Source organism: Apteryx rowi, unplaced genomic scaffold (assembly GCF_003343035.1).
Source record: "Apteryx rowi isolate R43461 unplaced genomic scaffold, aptRow1 scaffold_59, whole genome shotgun sequence".
Taxonomy (NCBI): domain Eukaryota; kingdom Metazoa; phylum Chordata; class Aves; order Apterygiformes; family Apterygidae; genus Apteryx; species Apteryx rowi.
Window position 1 is genome coordinate 3525457 of NW_020450860.1, and position 25786 is coordinate 3551242.

Genomic DNA, 25786 nt, shown 5'->3' on the forward strand with positions numbered 1-25786 from the left:
ATTGGATTGCTTAGGAAAACATCCCTCTTGTTTCATAGCCAGAAAGTTCATGGTCTATGGGATTTATACTTTGCGCAATGAACTGAAACATTTCAAAAGCTTCTTCCTAAATCTCCCATCAATATACAAACATATCTGAAAGCCACAGAGACTAGGAAAAGGTAACCAGGTTACACGTAATACATGGTGCTACATACTGGTGCCAAAAGTAACCTTCCTGAAGATCTTAGTGACCCACTCTTGGACTCTGTCCAGTTTGCATCCCTCCAAACCAGACAGACAAAACCGGACACAATATTCTAGATGTGGCCTCACAAGAGCTAAATAGGGGTGAATAATCACTTCCTGAAAACTGCTAACTAAACTTTTGCTGAAGTAGCCCAGTAAGCAGTTCACCTTCACCGTCAGAAACACACTTCTGGCTCTTAATCAACTCTTTGGCCACCAGGACCCCCAGCACATTTTCTCCAGAACAGCTACGAAGCCAGTAGGTCCCCAGGCTATACTGTTAAATATAGCTACTCCAGGCCAGGTACAATATCTTGTGTTTCCCCCTGTTGAGCTTCACGAGGCTTCTGTCAGTGTATTTCTCCAGCCTGTCAACAACCTTCCGAATGGCAGCCCTAGCTTTAATTACTCGAACAGACTATCAATTATCTCATTAGAATTCTCTCAGAAAAGTACTTTGACTTACCAGAGAACTATTTATTGCACAACAGAAGACGTACAATTACACATTTTCTAGCTGAAAATGTATAGTGCAACTATGACAAAAAAATCAGAAAGACACCAGGTATTTCCCCATGCCAGTAATAGGAATACTTGTCTCAATTTTTTTTGAGCAAGAAATACTGGCTGTCAATTACTGAATAGACAATTAAATATAAAAGTAGAGACTTGTAATACTTAAGCAATGAAGAACTTGAATACTTGATACCAGTTTGGAATACTTAACTGTCCGAACAGTCAACAGGTCACATAGACCAGAATAAAATGAAAGTCAGATATTACACACCTTGTCCCTACCTTTAACCATGGAACTTCCATATTATAGGAGTTGCTTAATAAACTCATGTGCAGCAAGTTAAAAATATAAGACACAGAAATAGTCGCTGCTTAAGTCACTGTTCAATTAACCAYGGAAAAGGGGAAAAAGGAATAAGCTATTAAATGATTCATAGTTATTCTACTATTTATGAATTCTACATATCCACATATATTTCACTTTTCTAAGTTTAAAGTCCTTTCAGATTGTGCATTCTTTGACTCAAGTTCACGTACTACATCTTGGATACAAAAGTTTCATTCATCATTCAATCGTATTAACATGTTTAACTGTTTAAGCTGCACATTCTCATTGAACATCTTCACGACATTGTATTAGACCCACAAGAAACCCCCACCCTTTATAAATCTTGTTTGACCCTTCTCACTATACCTGTCTTTCATTTTCAGCAAAGCTGTGTAAAATCACTATGGGCATCTCCTGATCCTCAAATTAATTCTCTCTTCTCCCAAAGAGATAAAGAAGTTAAGCTACTGAAAGCAACTTTGAAAAGGAGTTGGTATCCATCAATTGCTAAATCAGTGTTTTTAAAATCATGCGACTACCTGATTCAATCCTTTCTTGCTGTAGCAGTATTCTTTTGTTTGGCCACTAATACTGATCCATAGAGTATCTTGTTCACTACAAAACAAAAGAATGATATAGAAGTTTTGACAAACAGCTCATTTCCCTGCTGTAGTGGCATCACAGAGGAACAGCCAGCTATAAGATACTTGGCTATTAAAATATCTGTAAATCAGTTTTTAGAGCTGTAGTATTTAAAACCATGAACAATGTGTAAAACATTCCTTCAAAGCGAGTGACTAATTTTCTGTAAAGCTCTGATAAGTTACAGAAAAATAGGTTTTATCTCAGAAGAGTGGTTATGATTAATATGCAGTTCCTAAAGCTCCTTAGCTCTGTATGGTCTACGGAAGAGAACGTAATAAAGATATGTCATGATTGGGGGAAAAACAGCAACAACAAAAATCAATACCAGAAACATCTGACCTCTCTCTAATAGAATTTATATGCATTTGGTTTTAATTATAGCAGGGACTACTCCAACTGCTGTAATCCTCTTTTTTTGTTTCTTCCAAAAAGCTAAATATTCTATGAAGTTTTTACTGTTCTATTTACATTTTCACTGTTCATTTTCCAAAAAGGACATTAAGTATGGCTAATGACAAAACAATGACTTATATGTCAAAATCATTGATTTAATGCAGATATATTTCAGTATTAACACATATAAAAAAACTACCAAAATGTTCGCATTATATTTCTGAAACGTTTGTCCCCATCTCAAGAAAACAAAAATCTGACAAAGATTGTGTATGCATTAAGACTACAGTGCCTTTTACTAAGGAACCCTCAGGACACTGTCATCTCTGAAGATGTTTGTTGCTGAAACGTATAGCACTTTCAGCTGGACAACGCATGCCAGTTGTACATGAAAGGACCAAGACAGGCATGAGGATGAACAATAGTGTATAAAGGAACTACAGTCTGTCACTATCAACCTCCTAAGCAAAGAGCTGCTGTTATGCCAGAGCAAAAAATTTCAGTGGAAGGAGATACCTTTATAGAAGCAGGACCTGCCTTCAAACAAATCAAGTATGTTAGCATTATCTACTGCAATTCAAAACAGCACTGAAAACCATTACTCTGAAAGGCCGTAAGGTAGAGAATGTGAAAACTGGAACAGCTTTACACTGTTGATTGCATTGGACTGAAATTGAAAAAAAAGATGATTTACATAACTAATGATATCTACACCATCTACACTCTGCTGAATACAGTTTTTGGAATTTCAAACAGACTCTCCCAAAAGTCAGGGGGAAAAAGGCAAACACTGCTGACAGCAATACAAAGATATTAAGAAATGAGATGAGATGAATGAGAAGAAACTTCAGTCAAATGCCATTACATGTTAAGTTAGACCCTGAAAAGCACTCTAGAACACAAAATGTGTTTGTTTTCCAAAGGATTTATTTACTTCAGTTAGACCTTTCACTGTAGTCTGCTGCAAGCTCCAAAGGAAGCTCCTACACACAGATGAGGTATTTAAGATCTTTGCTGTGTTCCTTTCCACAGGAAAATGCTGTGTTCTATCTTCATAGAAAAGCAAAAGCATTAAAGTCACTCAGATGYATTACTGTAACTCTGCTTAACAACTTACCAACACATTCTTAATAGCTTGCTTCCTCACCAGTTCCTTAGCTTCTCCGACAGACTTTTTCTACAAACTTGACAGATTCTAAAGCCTATTTCGTCCCCATTTTTCCAACCCATCTTCCAGTTTGCTTGCTTTTTCTTACAGCTTCTTTGACCTAAATTTTTCACTCAAGCACAAAGAGACAGTATGAAATTATTCTATGCAAGTTGTCACCTTCTTACACTGAACACTTCACATCTATTATTCCTTTTTGCTCAAAAAAGCACTCACACACTTGTTTGTTGCCATATTCATTCCTTTATTTTGTTTCCTTCCTAAATCATCCTGCATCTTGCTCCTCCTCCATTACTCAAACCAGTCTGCTTAACTTTCTGAAAAACARTAAATGGCTGGATTCCAGGAAAACGTAGTTTAGTTTACAAGGTGTTTTAGAGGGCAGGGAAACCACACTAGACAATTCAGACATCATTAGGCTTAAGCTAAAGCAGACTTCAGCTGAAGTTACAACTGTATTACTTCCATTAGATGGATAGAGTTTACTTCAGTGAGATTGCTGGTAACTACTACACTGAACAGAAATCCCACAGAYTGCAGATGGTCAGTTTTATCCTATTCACTATTCCTGCTCCATAGTTAAGAAAAATTTCTCTTTGGACAGAAACAAGTAACTGTTACTGGTATAATTATTAATGAAGTGGAAGTAACAGTTTCATATTTCTGCTTTTCCCCCACATATAACTAACTGAAGAGCTTTTGCATGTTCTCTATTAACATAATTCTGTTGCTGCCTCAAGCAAAGAAATCAATACCTTTTAATCAGAGTATTAATAAAAAGCCTTATCTGACTTCAAGAGATGAAAGCATTTTCAATGAGACTGATTAAATCAYATATATTCTAGTTGTTGCACATTTGACTTGGAAAAGCAGTGTCCTTAGCCAAGCTATGATGAACGTTGTATCAGCTACTGAACTAGTACTAGTACTTAAAAGTTTATATAGTGTATATTGACTTCACCTAGGTAGATATTAGCCAAACACGCTAAAATTCAAGCCATTAAAAACAGAACTAGCAGGCTAATCTTAATTTAGATATCTACATTAGTGTCTCACAGATAAACAGAAGATGCATAGCTGCTATTTCAAAGTAATTACCACTGTTCTGAATAAAAGCAAGGAAAGGTTACCTTGTGGGCAACTAAAATGATATGTTAAGGGGGCATCAGTGCTTAAGATCCCAAATAAAACTCAGATAAGATAAAGCTCAAACTCTGCACAGACAGGCAAACCTCCTCTCTACAACTGTTTCTGTAACTCAATAATAATAGCATCCACACTCCAAACTTCCTCCCCTTCTTAACAACTTCAGATCTGTGAAACCTCACTAAAATAATTACATGTGATATATAGAAGTTTCAACCTCTTCATAAACAGAATAAGTAAACAAGGTAACAGTCTCAGTCTGCCTAAAGACATACTGGCCTGCAACCTACAGAGCAGCAGTCGGATTTTTTTTTTTTTTTTTTTTTAATTTTAACATTCCAGTTCTCAGTGCAACACAGGTGCAGGCAAATGCACTCAATTCCCAAAGGAGGAAATTATTAAAAAAAAAAAAAAACAAAACACACCACACACACCAACACACACCACTCACACACTGAGAAAAAGCATACTAACATTCATGAATTCTATAAGCAAGGAAAAGCAGAAGCCAGACCCTAAAAGGGGTATTTCATATTTTGCTATTTCGAAAGTTATTTGTGCAAAAATATGTATTCAATGCTTAATTATCCTTGCTCCTCTGTCAGACCCTGAATTAAAAAGCATGGGACAAAGCAGATACCTTAGAATTTCTCCACTACTCCCTTTGCATACGAGTCCCCTTTCTAAAATTACCTCTTCACAAAGCAGCTGTTAAGGTTAACTCATATCACAGGGAAATGACTTGGGAGCAGGGATTGTTTCAGATTGGTTTTAAAGCACTGAACTGGAGAAGTAACCATTTGTGCATTTTCCTCAAGAATCAAAAACATTTCAATAACACCGTTGTGCTTACATAGTTTCCTCAATCAGCATGAAAAACACATTAGGTACAAACTACATCGTATTAGGTACAAACTAAAGAGTACTTATGAATACAGATAGAAAAGTCTTAGGAAGCAGAAAAGGCTACTCTGATTAAAGGCAAGCCAATGCCAATTTCTTAATCTCTATGTATTGAAGTATATGTTTGCTGCAATTAGAGAGAATAACGGCTTTAAGTCAGAGGTTGCTCTTTATTCTTATTACTACAAAATAGAAGTACTGAAGATGACCTAAGCAGAAAAACTTGCAATGCCCAAAAAGCTTGAGTACAATTAAAAAAAAAGCCCATCTACAACTACAAAACACATCTTTGCTTTCATTTTAAAGTGTACATGTTCAAAGTATCCTAATCTCCCCAAAATCTTTTTTCCCCAGGAAATTTTCATTTCCTGAATTCAATCCTACAAAAGAAATACCAAATATTTGTTTAAAAAAAGAATAAACTCAACCATCACTTAACATAAAATGTAACAGAGCACTTACTAAGACAAAAGCTACGCTGCAAGTGGCCTCATCTTATGTTTATTAATGACCTTCTGAATCCTATATGTAATTCCTGTTCTCACACCGATACCCAGCAGCTGACAGTTCCACAGTGAACTATGAATGCTAACATATAGGACGTTACAAAAATCCACATTTGAGCAGAATAAGATAAGCCAAAGASTGCAATTTAAGCTTTCAATTAAATGCCTTCAATAAAAATCAAGATAAGCCTAATTTATATTTGTTGCTCTTCATGAACAGATTCCCAATGAGTCTTAAGTATCTGGAAATAGATTCTTGAAAACTTAATATAAACAGATTCCTCAACTTAATAGCACAATCAACAATTTTATACTAGTAAGATAAATGTGGTTGTGCTAATTGATGATTACTATGATAAAACAAGGACTAAATTATGCCCACTGAACTTTCAAATCCATGATAAAAGCCCAAAATATTCCAGCCTAATCTCTAAAAAACAAAACGTATTTGTAACAAACAAAACCATCATGTTCATACTCACCGAAACTTTACTTCCGACTATCTGCATGCAGTGGTCAGCCAAGAGATTATTGTGTAAAAGAAAAATAAATAATAATAATAAATAAACACAGCAAAGTAATTAGTAGGATGTAGCATCACACAAAAATATTTCAATGTTTCATCATTAGTAATAGTTACATTCTTTCTTTAATTTATCAAAATGTTTAAGAGTTATAGCTCCTCAACAGGAAAACAATAGTTCTACTGTAGGAGAATAGAAGTTGAAATTCATTATGTTTTACTGCTGAATCATTACTATTTTACACATTTACAAACAAATCAACTAAATATCTAGCTTGACATGTACATGTTGATATTAAGAGACATGCCATATTGTTAAAATTATCAGGTCAGATATGTTACATATGACACTGAAGAGCTACAGAGAAAACCCTGTAATGGCATACTGAYTTTCATTAATATACAGCAATTTCATTTATTACAGTGCTTTTTATCTATTTAGATGACATCATCATTGGATTTAATTAAGTTTTCATAATCTAAAACATAGCCTATAGTTATAAATCTAACTAGCACTTCAGAAAAATCTCATGTGGCATTTTTCTTCAACTGCTCAGTATGGATGTTTTTAATTACATGGATAATTAAACAGTGATTTACACAATCATGTTTTCTCTGTCCTACCATGGAACAACATCTTTGCATGTACACAAACAAGATGTTGACTTTAAACAGAAGAAAAACTCTGCAGTAAGGCAGCACATCTCTGCTCTGTTCTATTACCTTGCACAAATGACCATGTTCTTGGGAACACTASTACTATGGACTTCTGTCTAAATATTCTAGACCTTTCTCTGGCAGCTATTTGCTGCAATCTGACAGCAGCCAATTTATTTGATATCTACCATTATCCAATTAAGAGCCTGAGAGAGAATGTTTTGTTCTGAGATCTAAATCCAATGGTATCTGTTGAGCCTCTCTCTACCTGCTCTACTTTCTCCTCCTACCTGTCCAATTACCCCTTTAGGAACTCTTTCAGAAAACAAAAGTACCTGCTAGTCTTTCGTGATTCTCTCTTCCTACTGGTGAAGCTTCCTCCAGAAGCACAAGATGAACTGTCATCACCAGATGACAGATTTTCCTCTAATTCATAACCTTTCCTCTTGACAACATTAGTCTTGGTCAATATGGCAGGGTGTCACCAAGTTCAGTTCTGAAAGAGTTTTGAGCCCTCATCCTTTCCCCAAGTATAATTCCCATGACCAGTAATCCTCTTTGARTTGGAAGAGTAATTAGCTAGCACCTAAGCCAATTCTGTAAATTTCCAGATGTTTTAAGTCCACTGAAGTTTAGAAATAAAGCATAAATACTTTTTACAGAATAGTAATTTGTACAAGTTTTTTCCTCTCTACATATATAATAAACTTGAAATATTTATTAGAGAATGCAAGTACAAAACTACACTAATAAGTCACTTTCTTTATAAGTTTCAAAGTTGCACACCTCTCAACATGCATTAAAATAAAGAGAACATGGAAGAACTTTCACTGAACTTTCTCTGTTGCAGCATATGTAGACTATCAAAAAGTTATCCTTTTGTGGTTTCAAGGAACATGTCACATGTGACATGGCAAAGAAGTAATCAGAAGCCCAGATAATTGCATCACATCCAAGCATCCACCTTATTAGCTACTATCCTTCCTCCATCCCCCAAGGAAAATGAAGCTTTTTTCCATCCATTGAAAATCAAGTTCTTTTCTCAATCAGAACTCTCAAGACAGCACAGTGTTTCAGAGAAGCATGGTCAACTTGCTGAAGATGACAGAGAAGGCAAAAAAAATGAAGGACTGATTTTTAAATTTGATGAAGACAAGATCAGGGAATGAGATTCGTATTTCAGATGAGTGCAGAGAAGCACAAAAGCCTGACTAAAAAGAATACAAAATGGACTGGAAGAGGTGTCGCATCAACTATTAAGTGTGTTCCAAGAGCCATGAGCTCTAAACAGAAGAAAAGTCCCAAGTATGCTCAGTACAGAAAGAACACAGATGAACAATTATCTGTGACCAAAGAAAAGGAGAAAATTTTAAAGAAGAAGGAAGAACCATGAGTTTGTACACAGTCAATATTTTCATGGAAGACAAACCTGAAGATGGCCCGAGGAAGATAAAGTTTGAGAAGCCAAAATGTAGTAACAATTGGTTAGGGCTAGAATCCAACCAAATGYTAAAGTAATCATTCAACTAAAAAGATGACAAAATTAAAGGTGAAGACAAGGTTTTCATTTATTGTAAGAGTCCAGTCAATATTGTACGACTAAGTTCTATTTTTTGCATTTTAAATAGCTAGCAACTTAAAAAGATGAATTAGGATAAAACTATAGAAAGGTCATTCATATTTCTGAATAGCTTTTAAAATGTCATTTGAATATTATGATCCAAATATAAAAATGGCTTATTAAAGAATACAAGCAAACCTTTTCCATCAGGAAAAATATTTCACATATCAACAAAACATCCATACTGAAGCTGAATGAAGTTCAGAGCACATACTCATACGCAAGGACTTTTGGTTTTTTTTTKTTTTTTTTTTTTTTTTTTAACTGTTAGTACCTTTTGGCAAATTTATCCCCAATTCTGTTACTTTTCCATGCTGCAGCTCATATGGTGGCAATAATGCAGTTTGTTAAAATTTTCAGCAGTTAGACATGCAATGGTAGCCATGCTTTTGCTACTCAGCTACAAAAATCTGGCAATCATTAAGGCTACATTTCAATATTTTTATATATAAAAGAGATCACAATCTCCCACCTGATTTTCGTGAAAGAATTTCAAGAACTTCCATTATGAACATTTCTACCACTTCAACAAAAGTTTTGCTCGCTCAGAAAAATTTTAAGATTTAACATTCAATATCAACTGAAGACAAACCCCTACAACAGAATCAACAGCTCTCAGAGATAGTCTACACAAAGTACATTTACAGGAAATTTCATAACATTCACTGCATAAGCTTGAATAATTTTCCAATGACTTGTATGTTTAGCCAGACAATGCCTTAAGCACCAGATTCATTATAGGACAGTTGGGAAGAGCGGAAAGACTGTGGGTTTTGTTAAAGACGAATACATCCAGAAGCTTCACTCCTCTCAAAGCAGATCACCATTTGCACATTATAATGCAAATTTTTCCTCATTTAAGAAATAGTTGATAAAATTTTACACAAAGCACTCAGGTTTATCAATTACATGTAATTCTAATTTTAGTTTTTTGAAATTAAAACTCCACAGCAGAGTGGAGTATCACTTACAGTCCATGCTTATAGATTCACCAGGCAGACATCAACATAATCTTAGTTGCCAGTTGATTTTAAAAAGAAACAGATGACTGTTTAATATAATGTTATCTTTATTTTGCACTTAGACTTAACTACATAGAAGTGCTAGAAGTGCTGCCGTTAAGTATTTGAACAATTATTCTATACCCAGGCTTCATTTCCAATAACATTTTATTGCAAACAATAACTTAAATGTGAAAACAGGAACAGATTCATCCTAATTTCCAAATAAAACCACATGCAGCATTTAATTCTATTGAAGAACTACTCTGATAGCAAATTTCACTTATCCCTTGAAACATGTTTCTGTCCCTTGAATATCAAAAGCTTCCCTCCCCCTGCCCATGCTGTTACTCAGCTCTGACAACACCGCAACACATTAAGTTGCTCAGAATTCTGCACTAGCTTCTTTAAAGTTCTATATATAGCAAACAGCAGCAAAACCAGGACAAAACCAATCTTCCAGTGAAATCACATTTATTTGCAACTGTTTCATACAACATTCAAGTAGTTCTGTGAAATATTTTTTTTACTCCAGAAAAGCTGTATTTGCCATAGTCTATTTTTAACACACAAAAAGCATTATTGTTCTTATTTAATAACTCACTACTACTACTATTCCCACTACTGCATAAAAATTGCAGCTCTTCACCATTTTAGATCAGTAATATATTTCTCTACCCCAACAGATGTTGAAGCATACAGCGGTTCTCTTTCACTTGCACCAGCCTCAACTAGATAAACTTATAAAAACAAACAAACAAACAAACCAAAAAAAACACCCTACATGAAGCACCCTTTAGTTAAGGGTTAATCAACCACCTTCAGTACAGAGAATGATCAACACAAATGAGAGATCTGAAGATAAACTTTTCTACTCAAACAGTTTCAGGGAATATTTTAAGACCACTTTTTCCACTAAAGAAATCATTTTATTTAGCTTCAGAACATTTCTTAGCAAAATATTTAATACAATCTTCAATACAACCACCATAATCAATGTTTTCAAATTAAACTAAAATACTGATTTACTGCTATTTTAAGTATTTTCAGTATTTTCATTCCCTGCTTCTAACACTGCAAATGCTACGCACAGTAACAACGCATGCCATTACGGAAAACTGTAAAAGTCATACTCCTTTCTAAGCACTTTGGCTATCATAAATGCATAAAATGAATTGCACAGAAATATGCTCAGGTTCTATCCATTACTCTACATGACAGAATTTGCAGTTCCTTGTGGTTTATGTGAATGTGTCAAGCTTTTTTATTGCCCAACAACTGAAATTCAAACTAATTAACACTTCAGCCACAGTTGCAGGCATTTCAAAATATATTAGCAAGTACAGATTTTTTTCCCTTACCACTCTTAGAAGATTACATCCAGACCAAAAAAAAAAAAGTGGAAGTTTCAGCATGAAAAGCATAATATTTGCTAAGCTAAGCTTACTAGTTTCATCTGTCTTGGAGAGGCAGCTACTTACAGATTTGGCAGTTGCAGAAATGTACTGGACAACCATCTCGCGTTTTGTGGTCAAGTCTTTATCTCTTAAAGGAGCTTTACGTTCTTCATTTAGATTCATGTCTTCCTGTAAAGAAGCAGACCACACGATATCAAGATTATATTTCATGTTTTTTATTCAGAGTCCTTAGGCCATACTGACTGTTTGGAAGTTTTCTAAATCATCCTTTAAAATTCTTGCAACTGGTATTTCTAACAATCCTCAAAAGATCACATCTCCTTATACTTCATATATAAATATCTTTGTGCATGACAGAAGTAATACATTTCTATTTCAAAAGCTTTTTTCTATATTACTAATAGAAAAACACATTTGTGAATGGTGTCAAGCCTTGATAAATGAACCTAAGACAAAAAATACTCAGGACCATATAAAAATTTAGCTTTCTCTACAGTAAAATTTTATTAATGGAAATGGCTGTTTTGCAAAGGAAGTAACATAAGCCTGGTAAAAACTATCCTTCAGCAGCAGTATCTACCTACCAAAATTAAGATGTCTACAGGTTAACTTAATGGAGTAATCAACACTTAACAGCTTGAAATTTTTAGGTTTTGGCTTTTTGCCTGTTTTTTCTGTAGAAGTAATTGAAGTAATTAGAATGTATGGAATACTAGCACATAATCTTTGCATCAGTTACTCAATTTTTTATGTAATGGTTTAGCATAGACCTCTCTGTGCTCCTCTTCCTGCCCCACACCCCCAACATAGTACTGCCAGAACTACAACATTTGAAAATTACTACTACATAATAAACAGTAACATGAAAACAAATGAAAATCTCAAAATGATTTGACACATCATCTTACCATCATTTTTTCAAAGAGATCCATAACTTCTTTTTCTGATAAGTTCATGCAACGTTCATCAACAACTGGCTGGGGAACTGGGAGTTCACTGATAGAAGCTTGAGAGTCAATAGGATGTTGAATGAGAGGTTTCTCTCTTTTCACTCCTGATTTTCTAAAGCTTGTTATTCTGTCACGCTGCAAAGATATTCATTTAAAAATAAGCACATACAAGCAGAAATATAGGAAAGCAGATATGTTAACTCAATTGCATGGCAGTAATACAAACGTTCTTAAAGTTAATCCAAGCAGCAGTGTTAAAACTCAGAAATTGTGCTGCAAGCAAAAATATTTTTTTACATACAGAGATTACATTTCATAGAAAGACATCATTTAAGGTAGGTTCATGAGAGGTCATATGTGAAACAGATGTAACTGTCTTTCAGACTCAGAGGTATACCAACTATGTCAAATTCTTCACATTTCAAGATCTCAAGTTGATCTTCTCACATTACTTCCTAACTATCCTTGTAGTGAATAAATACAGTACCACAAAGATAATGTCAGTCATTCCTTAACCTGAAGAGTTGCAATTCTTTGAGGATAACTGAAAAAGTCAGCAGTTGGGAAGGAGGTACTCACAAGTTCACCAGGCTTATATAAAAACCCTGCTAAAGTAAAATAAAGTTTGTACAGGAATTAATGCTCCAAGTAATGTTTACAATTCTTTGAGGTGTTTTTGAGTACAGACTCCTGAAATTAGCGCATAATTTTAAAAAGCGAGGTAATGGATTACTTGCATAGAAGCAGCTGTTCATAGTTAAATACATGTAACAGACATTAGTGAAAGCATACCATGTAGTCTGCAATGAAATTTAACTAGTTAAGGCTGATTTGTTTTATGCCCTGCACCCAACCCCCTTTTTTTTTTTAATTAAAGCAGCACATGCTTATTCAGTTAATTTGTTAATATTAGAAATGACTAACAAGTGCATCTTCCTTATAAGGCTGTTTGCTACTGTATTATTTAATATATAACACTATCCTGAAAAACATAACCATTAGAAAATTTGTAATTTACTAATATTGTCTTTTAAAAAGTGTGTATATATGTGTGTGAGTGTGTGTGTGTGTGTGTGTGTGTGTGTATACACACATATATATGTGTATGTTCATATCAGAAATGTTATATCTACAGGGACCTTCTATATAAGCTGTCTGAATCAACAAATATTTAGGTATTTATGTCTCAAACAGCCTTATGAAGATGTACTTTTGTTTAACAGCAGCTTATGTAGGCATTAACGATATCATTCATAACTTCATGGATATTACAATAACTGTTATGCAAAACAAAGTTTAATGTTGCCTATCATTAAACAACTTCTGTGATTCATGAAGAATTCAAAACCGATTTCACGGGCAAGAAACTTGGATTAATTTTAAGTTAGTCGAGTCATGAGTGGAGAGACTTGACTAAGTAGGGCGAAAGATAGGAAAGAGGGTTGTTTCATTTTTTGTTTTGTTCTGTTGAGTGGTTTTGGGTTTTTTTTTTTCCAAGACACCACAAGACTAGCGTAAATTTTTGAACAGAAAGCATCCCTACATAAGCTGCATGCTCTTTTAATTTGTTTGAGGGTGTTTTTTTTGGTTTTGTTTCGGGTTTTTTGGTGAGTGGGGAGCGGTTTCTTTAAAAGTCTTACATTTGTGGACAGAAACACATTACTGAAAAGGATATTGTCAATTTGTTTAAAATGGCAAGAATTTCATTTTAATTATATTTTCTCTTACTAGAGTAATTTACATTACAATTTTTTGAAAACAAGATTAGGGCATAGCCTATTGAAAAGTCCACAAAATATTATATAATGCTGTAAAGGCAATACCCAAACATATCCAATATACATCAATGCAAATTTATTCATTAACATTAAAATGCTCTCTTGGCAATCAATAAAAAGGGCTTTTAAGATCAATTTCACAGTAATCCATTTCAAGTACACCTTACTAAAAGCAACTTTGTTTAATCAGATTGTGATGGCAAGATCACTTTCAAGCCATAAATGAAGCTTAGACATGGTTACTATATACAATTTCTTCATCTCAAACAGATAAGTGATGATTAACTAGAGAGCCTGTGAATAGCCAGAATGGCTTAACTATCATATTTAGAAAACCAAAGTCAGTAATTTTACCGCAATCAATTTTGAAACAACTAAATAGTATACAGTTTATACAAAATACTTGGCAACAGGTTTCAAAGTATTCAATATTATCAAGTTAGTGCTACTGAATACAGACTTGTTGTTTGACATACAGCACACAGTTATTAGCCAATATAGTTCCATTTGAATCATTTTGCAACTGACTTTGAAGAACCACCGCAGATCCTTTACTGTGGAAAAAAAGGAAATAACATTCCTAACAGTTTGAACATATCTGCAGTGTTTACTCATATATTTACTGTGGTTAAAGCAGCTCCTCCAGACTGATATCATTACTTTTCTTTAACTGAAGTTATAAATGAAGTTCTTTAGGTATAGTAACTCAAAAGTCTAACTCTTAATATCCTTATAAGAACATGTCACATTGTCCACAACATTTGGAGTAAAATAGCATGCAGTTTGGGGTTATCATTACAAACCAAGATGTCATGAAGACCTTACCACATCATCTGCCAAAGTTTTTATTTGAATATTCTATTAAAAAAAAAAAGAAAAAGAAAAAAGGCAGTTACCTATTGTTTCAAAACAATAGTCCGCATTTTATACATTCTATCATAAAAAAAAAAAATCACAATTTCAGTAACTGTTCTAACAGAAACAAAACTAGAGCATGGAATCAGAAAGCAAGCAAATTTCCTGTAATTCTTCATAAAATACTACTATTCTCTGTATTTTATAAGGAAAGACAGACTTAAATTACCTTTGCCATTATCTTTTGGCTAACTCATGAACCTATATAGCCCCAGTACCCTTCATGTTTCACAAATATGGAACAAGGTCTCAGAAGAGTTTTCCAAAGATGACCAATTTTTTCCTCTTAGTTTGGACTTAAGACTACTGGACTTTAAAGTGAGCCAATAGAAGACAAGCAGATAAGCTATATGACATTCTCCCTTTTGACAGAGTTATTGAGACTGGAGAGATGAGGAGACATAGCTGTGCCTCAGCTTCTTGAGGTTTCTGCTATTTTCTCGCTGCCTCATTCACCAAATTCCTCCGAACTCTGAGTAATGCAAACTGATAGCTAAACTGGCTAAAGTTAGCGAGCAGTTTCTGCACCACCAGTACAACGTTATCTATGCCTCCCTCCTATCTTTTCACATTTCCTCAGCCATAGTAAAAAAAACTGACAAAGATCACTGACGTATCTTTAGTCACAGCCAAGAAAGTAATCTACATTGTATACCAAGATCGACAATCATATCAAGGAAGCATGATGTTAATAAATATTGTTCAATTTACACCAAGCAGTCAAGAATAGGTAGTTAATTCCTAGAACTTAAAAAAACTAATCTCAGACGCAAAACACAACTGCTATATCTTTGGAAGTGTGGTAGTCGATCTATGACACAGCTTCACAAGTCACTGGTTAGCAGCCATATCTTCTTGCATGCAAAGGTTTCATATTCCTTGCTTATGCTCTCAGCAGCTGAAGTGATCAAGGTGCTTCTGGTCAGAACCCCAGGACACAAGTCAACAAATCTTTGGTTGGTTTTGGATTGTTTCATGCATAATGTACTTCCTACATTAATTAGGGGGTCTGATAAATGACTCCACTTGCAAGGAGGGTCTGCTTCAATAAAGAACTCCTAAATACCATGGGAGCATTTCTGGAATAATAATCCATTTCTGGGACATACTGTTCTGATCATGCCTCAGACTTTTTGGTTTAGGCTCCAAAAATAAAGTTAGACCTACAACAATTCCTCCATCAAACTGAACTGCCCTTTGTAAAGGTCTGCATTCCACTGTTTCTCTGAAGTAGGAGAAATATTAAGCCAGGAACCTTCCAAGCCAGAAGAAGCAGCAACAGAAGGTGACTGACTGATTTAATACGCAACTCCAGTTATGCAAAGTCTCAAGTAACTGCCTTAAAGTGATTGGTAGCTGCTCATCAATAACAGTATCCAATTAAGACAACATTTTGACAACTAAGAACATACAATTAACCAAAAAAAGTCAGTCCAGATGCTGCGTTATTGGTGGGGAAGTTATACATTGTGATGTTCCTAATGTYGTAAGTTTGAAAAGTGAATAAACCTAAAGGAGGTCATCAAGGCAGAACATTTAGTCTGCTGTCCTCTGCCTAAAGATTAATTGTACCTGCTAGTCCACAACAAAGAACCTCAAACTAAAATTTGAATACATACTTACTAATGCAACTCCGTACCCAGCGTCTGACTTTTTATTTATTCCTGACAATTTGAAGTCTGACATCTTGGCTTAGTTGTAACATCAAACTAAGCCCTATCTACTGATTGCTACTACCCAAATAGAGAGTCTCAACCCCCAAGCACAATGCTACCACCTCTCTCCCTTGTGCCAACACTTGCACTCAGGCAAATTTACACTGAACCGATTCAGAAGACAAGCCTGCAACTAACAAAACAGAAGTTACTATATCTTTGTGAAATTATCACCATCAAATTACCTCCTTAAACTGGCTCACCATAAGATCAAGTGAACACTGGTGTTAGCCCAAGAAACAGAAGCCTGCCTCTTTCACTCACAACATGAATTCTGAGGGCATTTATTAAACAAATACTATACATTAATATCAAATGCACAAAATAATTAACAGAATGAACAAAAAACAATAAGGTAAGATTTCTTCCAGTTTTGGGGTTGGGGTTTTTTTTGCTGTTGCTTTYGTTGTTGGTGAGTGTTTTTTGTTTGTTTGTTTTGTGCAACATATCATATGGAAAAATATTCAAGAAACAAGCCAGCAAGAAAACAAAAGACAAAAAAAGCAATAATTTAGAATTTTAATTTGGGAAAAATCTCAGCATTTTGTGCGTTTATTAGCTTAAGTGAAGATACAGTAGAAAATACTGATGTAAAGTGAAGGGGAAAAGGGCCAACAAAACTAAACAATGACCTTGTAGGCTCCTGTTCTTCAATGAGATGACAACCGCAAGTAGCAAAATCTTTTAGCCTTTTGCAGTCTTTTCACATTAATAGAAGCAGCTGTTTTTAATAGAGGAACCACTAATCAAAATAATGACCGTGAATAAGTAATGTTCTTTGGTATAGTATACGTGGTATTAACATACTTYTTAGCAGAAGGTAACACAGTGTATCAGTAGTGTATGAGAGTTCAGTGTTACTGGACACGAAACCAATGTGATATAGCTCACATGAATGCACCAGAAGATAAAAAAGTTCTCTCAAACAGTGTTTTGGTGACAGTTAAAAACGTCAGAAGTACCAGTACCCAAATTCTGAAGCTCTAATATACCCATAGGACATTCCACTTCCCCTTGGTGGAAGATGCTGGTTCTAATTGCACTTTCTATCTTTCAGCTGCAGATGTGAACATGGTATTTCTGAAGACAAACTTACAAGAATATGCAAATAGGGGAGGAAGGAGTCAAGGTGGGAAGGAGGGAAATAGGTTTATGCTTTAAAACTATAACAAAAATATCATTTGGAGGTGGCAAGGACAGCCAGCATAAAACCCCGGAACACATTTTAGTGATTTCTGCATTACTACTCCAACTGTTAACGCCAACCTTTCCCCTTCATAACTGCAGCATCTTGAATTTCTTTTTCCCAGCTACATCCCTCCTGTACTTTCTTTCTCTAGGCTCAGCATGGAGTAAAAGATGAACTAATACTCTGATCTTGAAATCAACACCAAGACATTCTTACTCTTTTAAAGCCTTAACTTTTTAAAATAGAGTTCACAGAGCAAAAAGTCCAAAAGAAGTAAAAACCAACTGTGACTTAAGCACAGAGACAGCTATGTAAGCAATAAAATTTAATTCAAAGTATCTGTTTTAGTATTCAGTTGCATTAGAAATACTTGTTTTTATTCATTGAATTACTGTCAATCTCTCTCAGAACCTGAAAAAGGATAATCCACTTCATCTCTAGATCTATATTGCATTTTTTCCACTCAAATTCCTCGGGGCAAAATATAGAATACTAAAATGAGATACAACACAACACCTTCTCAGACATCTCATGCTCACTTCCTATGTCACCTTATGGCACATAAACCACACTGCTGCCAACAGCTACTCAAAATAAGCAATGCATTTAATAGGTATAAGAGAAACTGCAGGAGCTGGAGGTGGAGGCAAGACAATTCTGTGTCTTCAGATTCTCACTGTCACACAGTTCTGACAGTCTCTTATATTAACAGAGAAATTATCACCTCCAGTCTGATTTAAGAATGTAAACTGAAAGCTGTTTACATCCCCAGGAAGAAGTTTAAGGTAATGCATTTTTTGTAGTCAATCCTCTAGCCTTATTTTCACCCATCCAAAAAATGACCATGGCATTACAAGATGAAGAGAAATCAACTTTTTCTCTAGCTTGTAAGAGACTAAGTTCTCTAACTCCCTGATTTTAGAAGTAGCCCAAATGCAAAGGTTTCTCAAGCTACCTATGATAAAACATTTGCAGATAAAGGATATCACATTAATAAACATACACAAATTAAGGCAGCAGCATACCATCTTTCCCTCTTAGTTTTTATATTAACAGAAACCATGAAACTTCACCAATTCCTATATCAAGACACTATTTCTTACTAATTTATTTTATCCCACCTTCACTTAAGTGATGGAGACTCTCTCTTTCCAATGTAACTTGCTTGTATTGCACCAATAGTTAAAATATTCCTTTCTATTTACTAATGTTGATTCCACAGGAAGACAACAGCACAGCAGCCTAACAAGTATTATTAAACCTCATGGTAAAACAACTGGTCRAGATAATCCAAACAACATTGACATGTTATAGCTCGAAGAATTGTGAAGAAATAAGGTATCTATGAACATAACGTAGTGCAAGATCTTCAAGAAGGAATCTAAACTATTCAGTTCTTCCACTGCAAAAACAAACTTTTTAACCTTGGGTGCTTTTAACTTTTTGGTTTCCCCTCTCAATTTTAATTTATGGCAGGTATCCCATTACTTGCATAAGAAAGTATTGACAGACCATGACAGTAAGGCACACAATAGAAAAGCATAACATATACTAATGCAACTGCACCACTCTATTCTTTTATCTTAGAAGGTCAGTCTTGGCCATACTAACATTCTAGGAGGAACTAAAGAGTAATTTCAGGGCTGCACATAAAAACAGTAGACAGTTTTTCCACAATAGCTCACTGCACTTATTGGTGTGAAAAATCGCCATCTCCTCACTGAAGCTCAGTTCAGGCTACTGAAGCTACAATATCAACATTCAAAGTATTAAACGACTTGAGAGTATTGCACTAACTTTCAGCGCAGAACTCACAGTAGTCTATGTATTTTGAAATCTTTTGGTTACCTATGTATTACCAAAACTTTGCAGATCACATCTGAGCTAGCCATGAGTTGTAAATAAAGGTGTCTTTATGCAGGTTGAACGATCTTTCCATTATGTATAAACATTACTTCTCTATGTTCTTGTTTGTTATGCTCAGAATCCTCACTTCCATCAGAAAAATAAAATCAAGAGCAACTCAGTTTACCACGTATATCAAAACAGCAATTGACTGAGTAACTTCTGAACTTAATAATTTTCATTCCACTCCACGCTGCTCAGAAAAATCATGCTGTCCTGCAATACCCTCTTTGAGCACTGCCTGCAAATTCAGGTAACAGTTCAAAATGCTGCTAGCAGTCATAATTTTGTAAGAGGAATATACAGAAACTTGGCCTTTTTAATTTAAAAAAGGAGAAAGCCAAGAGAAGATATGACTGTATTCTAAAATTTATCTGGACTCCAACACATGAAAAAGCAGCATTCTAAAATTTGGTACATGGACAAGTGTTTTTTAAACCAGCCACAAACAACTGTGCATACAATTTTTTGTGACAACTAGGAAGTGAGTAACTTCCTACATGAGTATCTGGACTAAGGGTGTATAAGCAGAGAAAAACCAAATCTAGCTAACGTAATATGCAGTACAACAAGTTGTTTGTAACCGGAGACTAGATCTTACAGCCACAAAATACCATCCACTCCTACAACTTCTGTTCTTTAGTACAAAAAAAAAAAAAAAAAAAAAAGATGCTCCTGCTAGACAAATTTAACCTCCTGTTACCATATTCAATTTTGTAATTAAATATAAAAAGGCACCTAGGAATTCATGAAAAAGATACCTGAGTTGTGGTAGTTGAAGTACAGAAACTAGAACTACATACTCATTTAGGACTTTGGGGGTCTTTATCCATGACAAAGTATACCTGGCATTACTAATAAAACTAGCAAAAATGTAATTAGTAAAATGGTTGCTTTGTAGGAAGTTGATTAGCACTTCAAGAAACACTAGTCAGTCTTTGAAAAAGGAGAGCTTAAAATAATTGCTATACTCCATCATGTATATTAAAGGTAATTGAAGTTAGCAACACTAGCAACACTGTAATAGTTTTACTACTATTGTTGCACATGAACATTTGGTCTTTATAGCACCACACTGAAAGATTTGTTTGCTTTGCAGCTGTTCACAGAAATTCCTTTAAAATGCATTATTTACATCATTAAACTAAAACTTAATCTAAAAGCTGAACCTGAAGCTAAACATTCCTAGGAACAGTACAAATGGACACGGAGAAGCATGTGAACACCTTAGACCAGACTGCAAAATGAAGTTGGAAAGTTATTCGTGTTGACAGCATTCAAGAAGAGACTGATCATCCACGAATGAGCAATGCTAGGAGAAGAAGCTGGACAACTAACTCCGCATGCTAAAGTCAGAGGGTCACCCACACTGGTGTTTAACAGCAGAGGGCAGCAATCCTTTAATCATAAAGCTGCAAGATTGAGGGCCTCAGAACTATTCCCAAATACGGGGTGGGGAGTGCAGGACAGGCCAGAGACCAAAACCTCTGTTAATCATATTGGACACTCACCCTGACAAACGCCACTGTCTGACACTCAGGAGATGAAGGAAATGCACATCTCCACACCCTATCCCTGTGCAAGCAGAACATAGAAACCTTAAGCAACAGTCTGACCTTCCTCAAAAGGGAGGTTGAAGGAACCTGGGATGACTTCCACATTTTTTGTCTGTTTAGGCAGAACACTAGCACGCTCCAAAAAGCACATGGACTACCGAAGAAATTGTGTTTTCCAGATGACTTCGTACAAGCCTTTACCAAAAGGCAAGTTGCTTCAAAAAAATGGAAAAATAACTGAACAAACTTATGTAACCTTAACTTCTACAGTTTTATAACTGAAGATATACATAAATTTAGAGAAAAGAATTCAAGTAACATTGCTTTGTTATTTGTAGCTCAAACTGTCATCACTGTTTTGAAGAACTTGTTTCAGAGAATTACTTCATTGGCATTTATCAGAAGTAGGTTTTAAAACCAGAACAAAATTAAAAGTTCATTCCAAAAGCTGCACTTTCACAGCAGTCTGAGCCAATACAACTGCTGGCTGTCAGATACAGATGCAAGGGTGGCACCAGGGCACTACAGACTACTGCAGAAACAATTTCAGAAAGCCTTTTAGAGGCAGTTTTCATGTTAGTCAGTGCAAAGGCAGATAAAGTAAGTGTTGCCATTTTCCAAAGCTACAGAGTCCAAACAGTTTCCATCAACTCTCTGCACCAACCATATCAGATGAGTTATCATCATTAAAGACATGCAAAAATCTGACATAGGATCAGCAGAGTTTACATCAATTATGTTACATGACAATGAGTTCTTTATATAGCATTTAGTACAGCCGGGACCTGTTTCTCATTCTGGTATTTAGTGATCATGCAAGACAAAATAAAAAGTAAAACTGTTACTGTTAAAATTTTGTAAACATTAGAACTTAGTATCCAAGCATTAATTATAGCAAACTGATTAGTGACCATTAAGAAAAAAAGTTAACCTGAAGTGATATTATGAATTATGACAGCAAGCTCAGAAGCACTGGGGGAAAAGCATCTTAAAATATAGATTATCTACCTCTTGCCATCAACTGCAAGGTAACAGCTGGTTGGAAACTATATTAGCATGCTCAAATTACTCTCTTCAGTTTAGATTAAGTGTTAACATACTCCCATAACTGGCCAGTTAAGTGACACACAATGTACTGTTTATATCCTTATAAAAAACCTTCCTTTGAGCTTCCTGAAAAAGCCTTGTAATAGTATAGCATGGCTCTCAGTAGAGSCACACTGTCTCTCTTCAAGATGCTTTATAGCTTTTGAATTCTTCAAGTAGTTTGCTAGCTAAAATTGCTATAAATTAGACATATGAAAAAGCCATGTCACAATTCCATTCATGAATTCCACAACACACAAATTGCAATGCTGTTTTTACTAAATGCATACTAGCTTACCAGCCTCAATATGTAGTTATGAAAGCTTCATCATTATTAGACCTGAAGCAATTACTGGTATAGAAGTAATAATTCTGTTACCACTTCTCCATTTGTCACTTGGCTCATGACAAAAGAGATCTAGTTAGACAAGGCACCAGTCAGTTGAGTACCACCAGATCACTTTTAGATATGTCGAGATTTACAACAAAGTCTATATAATGGATACAGGTTCTGTAAACTATTATCTATGTTCCATAAGAATACTTAGTAGATGAGCATAGGCAATAAGTGAATTTTAATACCATAGGTGTAGGCTCAAAAACTAGCATGTGATACAGTGGTGCTGATGGATACTTTCTCAATAGCGAGAACACACTTTAGGCCCAGCTTCGCTTAACTAAAAAAATATACTTCTACATGCAGTACTTCTGGTTAACTTGAGAGATCCACCATAAGTATTTCAACATATTTGAATACTTCTGTTTTTAAATATTACATTTAAGAGGCCATATAACAATTAGAAAACATTCAAGGCTACTCCTTTGAAGTAGATCAGGCTTTGAATGTTCTAACGGATGCTTAAGTAATCAAGACCTTTATAAAGATTAAGAGACAAAGCAAACACTCTCTTTATAATATAAAGATTTTAAACTTTATATTTTAGTTTGAGGCTTCCTTTGTTCCCCTCCCCCCAGAAACTCCATCCACTATCATTTTAGTCCTTAATTTAGAAATAAATGTAGCATTACATAATCATCAACCGACAGAAGTTTTATAGGATACTTTGGGGCAGGGGGAGGGAGAACACAAGTAAGTTGGTGAGAGACTCCTGACTGTCCTTAGAGCCCCAAAAGGGCAATTAGGAATCTCCCACCTTTATAAGAATTCTGGCAGTCTGGCAAATCTCTGTGAAATAAGAGGAGAAACAGATCTTGATAAGAATATTCTGTTCATCTAAAAGATACTTCAGATATCACTAGGGAGATCTCACATGTTGTTACTAGCATTTAGAGGTTTACATACAAAATCTGAACTCAAGGGGTAAACTGATGTCAGCTGGTCAAGTTCAAAAGTTAGCACAAACTCAAATTAACTCAGATACTTGAGTCTGTCCCTCCTCTTTATAAGCCATAAAAGTAGCATTTTTATCCAATGTCACATACACTGTAGTAAAATTGACATATAATAAGAAAAAAATTTTTGTAAGACTTGGCTTATAAAAGCCTTAGCCATTCACAGATTCAGAATAAGCTAATGAAGATACGAAGATGACAGATTAGTAGAAGTTACTTTAGAAATCAAGAAGACTTAGAGAAGTCACAGTGAATCACCAACACTGACAAACATCTAGTAACAGATTTTTATCCTGGCTTTGCTGTACCTGCAATGCACCAGCTCTGGTGTCGTTTTCAGTCTTAATTCCCATGAAACCTTTTTTTCTTTTTTTTTTTTAATTCTATTATCTAGCAGGACAGCAAGAGCTGTTGCTCCCAGGCAACGGGAGCCACCTTCCCTTCCCTGGAACTGCCCCTCCCTTTCCACCCCTCTACGGCAAATGGATCACCTACTGCATTTTTCTCATCAGCAGAAAAAACTGAGGAGCCTAATGGTGAGGAAACTCCAGTTGATTTAGCACACAACTTCTTGGCTGAACGGTCAAGATGTGCTGCAGCCTCTCCAGCCTTTACAGTCCTGCATTCTGGACCATTCTAGCCTTTGCCTCCAGCAGAAGGCAAGGTACAGTTTCATTCTCCAGTTTATTTACAGCTTGGTGGAACCATTCCCAAACTATACAGGTAAAAGTACAGCAGTAGGCTTTGATAAAAAAAAGTCTCCACCTATAAACCCAATACACAAGTTTCCTTTGATCTGTAATTACTGGTCTACGCATTCATATCTGAACTTCAAACAAAGCTTGGATTGAAAACACATGCTTCCTAAAKCCATTAATATTAATTTACAATATTCTAAGATTTAAGCTAATTCCTGAATGAATCGAGATAAGCAATAATCCCATCAGTTAACATTTTACATTTAAAAACAATTGTTTCATGAACTCACAGCAAAACCTTTATAAGATTCACGTGGATATCATGGGTAACCTGAGCACATACCACACTCCAATATCATGGTAAACTATCTTTTTTGCTTACTTTCCCCTTTAGCAGAAGATAACAGCTTCTGTTCATAAGCTGTTTCGAGCACCTGGAATCCTTCTTAACAGAGAATCTCAACCGTACTGAAGCCAAATAATACCGCTACTTCCTCTCTATTCTGTACAACATAATTCCTCTCCAGCCATGCTACATGCTGCTTCATTTCCTACTTCCTTACATGACAAAGAATTGCCATCTTCTCAGGAAGCTGTTACAAGTGGGAAAGACTAGGAAAAGGAGCAGAAAGCCCCTGCATGTATCATGGGAGCTATAAATTCATTTTTATCCAATATGCTTTGACTATTGAGCTGCATTAAATAGTTCATGCAAGTTAGTAATACCAAATTGCTATTTTTTCCAATGAAAAGCCAAAGYGCCTGGCTAGCAGCATCATTACTTATTTTTCTAAGTTTTAATATTATATCAAGCTTTTAATTGAAAAAAGTAATTTTATCATCAACTTTATGAAGGGATCACATACTGCTTCAATCAAGTACCCTGCTCTTTGCTGGAAAGTCTACGTCTTGGAATACAGAACGAACGTTACTCTAAAAGTTGTCGACATGATCCCTGTGACCATATGTTCCAAGATTGCTGGGTTCAGACAAAACAAATAACGTTCAAAAGTAATTCCAGCTCCTTTGGCTCACTGCACCTCTTCCATTGCCAGTTCCTTTGTGGACTATGTTTTTGGCTAGTTGGGTTTGGGGATTTTTTTGTTTTTAAATAATAAAAACAAATGCACATGTCCTTCCTTCCTCAAAGCCTAACAAAAGAAAAATACTCCCTTTTCAAGGAGCAGGCCAGTATTTGATCAAACTCTTCACAGTATAGGCTTTCTGTAAACTTTTGTAACCTGCTATTGGTCTTCTGCTTCATTGGCAAGTATATCAATTGTCTCCCAATTGCTAAATGCTTCCAGTTTTATCCTCATCTTAAGCAGCAGCAGAGGAAAAAATATGTATTTATATTAATATATATATATTAGATAGACACTTCTTTCAGTGTTTACTGTACCCACAAGTGCAGAAGGGGTYCCAGGAAAGCAACAGCATATTTGGTTAAGAATCTTCCCAAAACTATCTTTGCATATAGTTGGAAGGGAAGTATATAGAAATTGAACCTGTCACATACAATCAGGTATTAGGCTACTTACATGCATAGTCTAATGGGAAGCAAGTAAGCAGGAATTAAAAAAAAAAA

The 25786-nt window shown here is 35.3% G+C and overlaps 1 protein-coding gene across 3 annotated transcripts in view; it reads right to left on the reverse strand.

The window, feature by feature from the left end:
- The window catches only part of DIAPH2 (diaphanous related formin 2), a 292492-nt gene that overhangs the window by 255222 nt on the left and 11484 nt on the right, over positions 1-25786 (reverse strand). For all 3 annotated transcript variants that reach the window (XM_026082669.1, XM_026082670.1, XM_026082671.1), the window contains exons 2-5: positions 14607-14639; positions 11962-12138; positions 11117-11221; positions 6316-6336 (exon numbers count right to left, since the gene is read on the reverse strand). In XM_026082669.1, coding sequence (XP_025938454.1) covers positions 6316-6336; positions 11117-11221; positions 11962-12138; positions 14607-14639 — 336 coding nt within the window. The remainder of the gene's footprint in view (positions 1-6315; positions 6337-11116; positions 11222-11961; positions 12139-14606; positions 14640-25786) is intronic.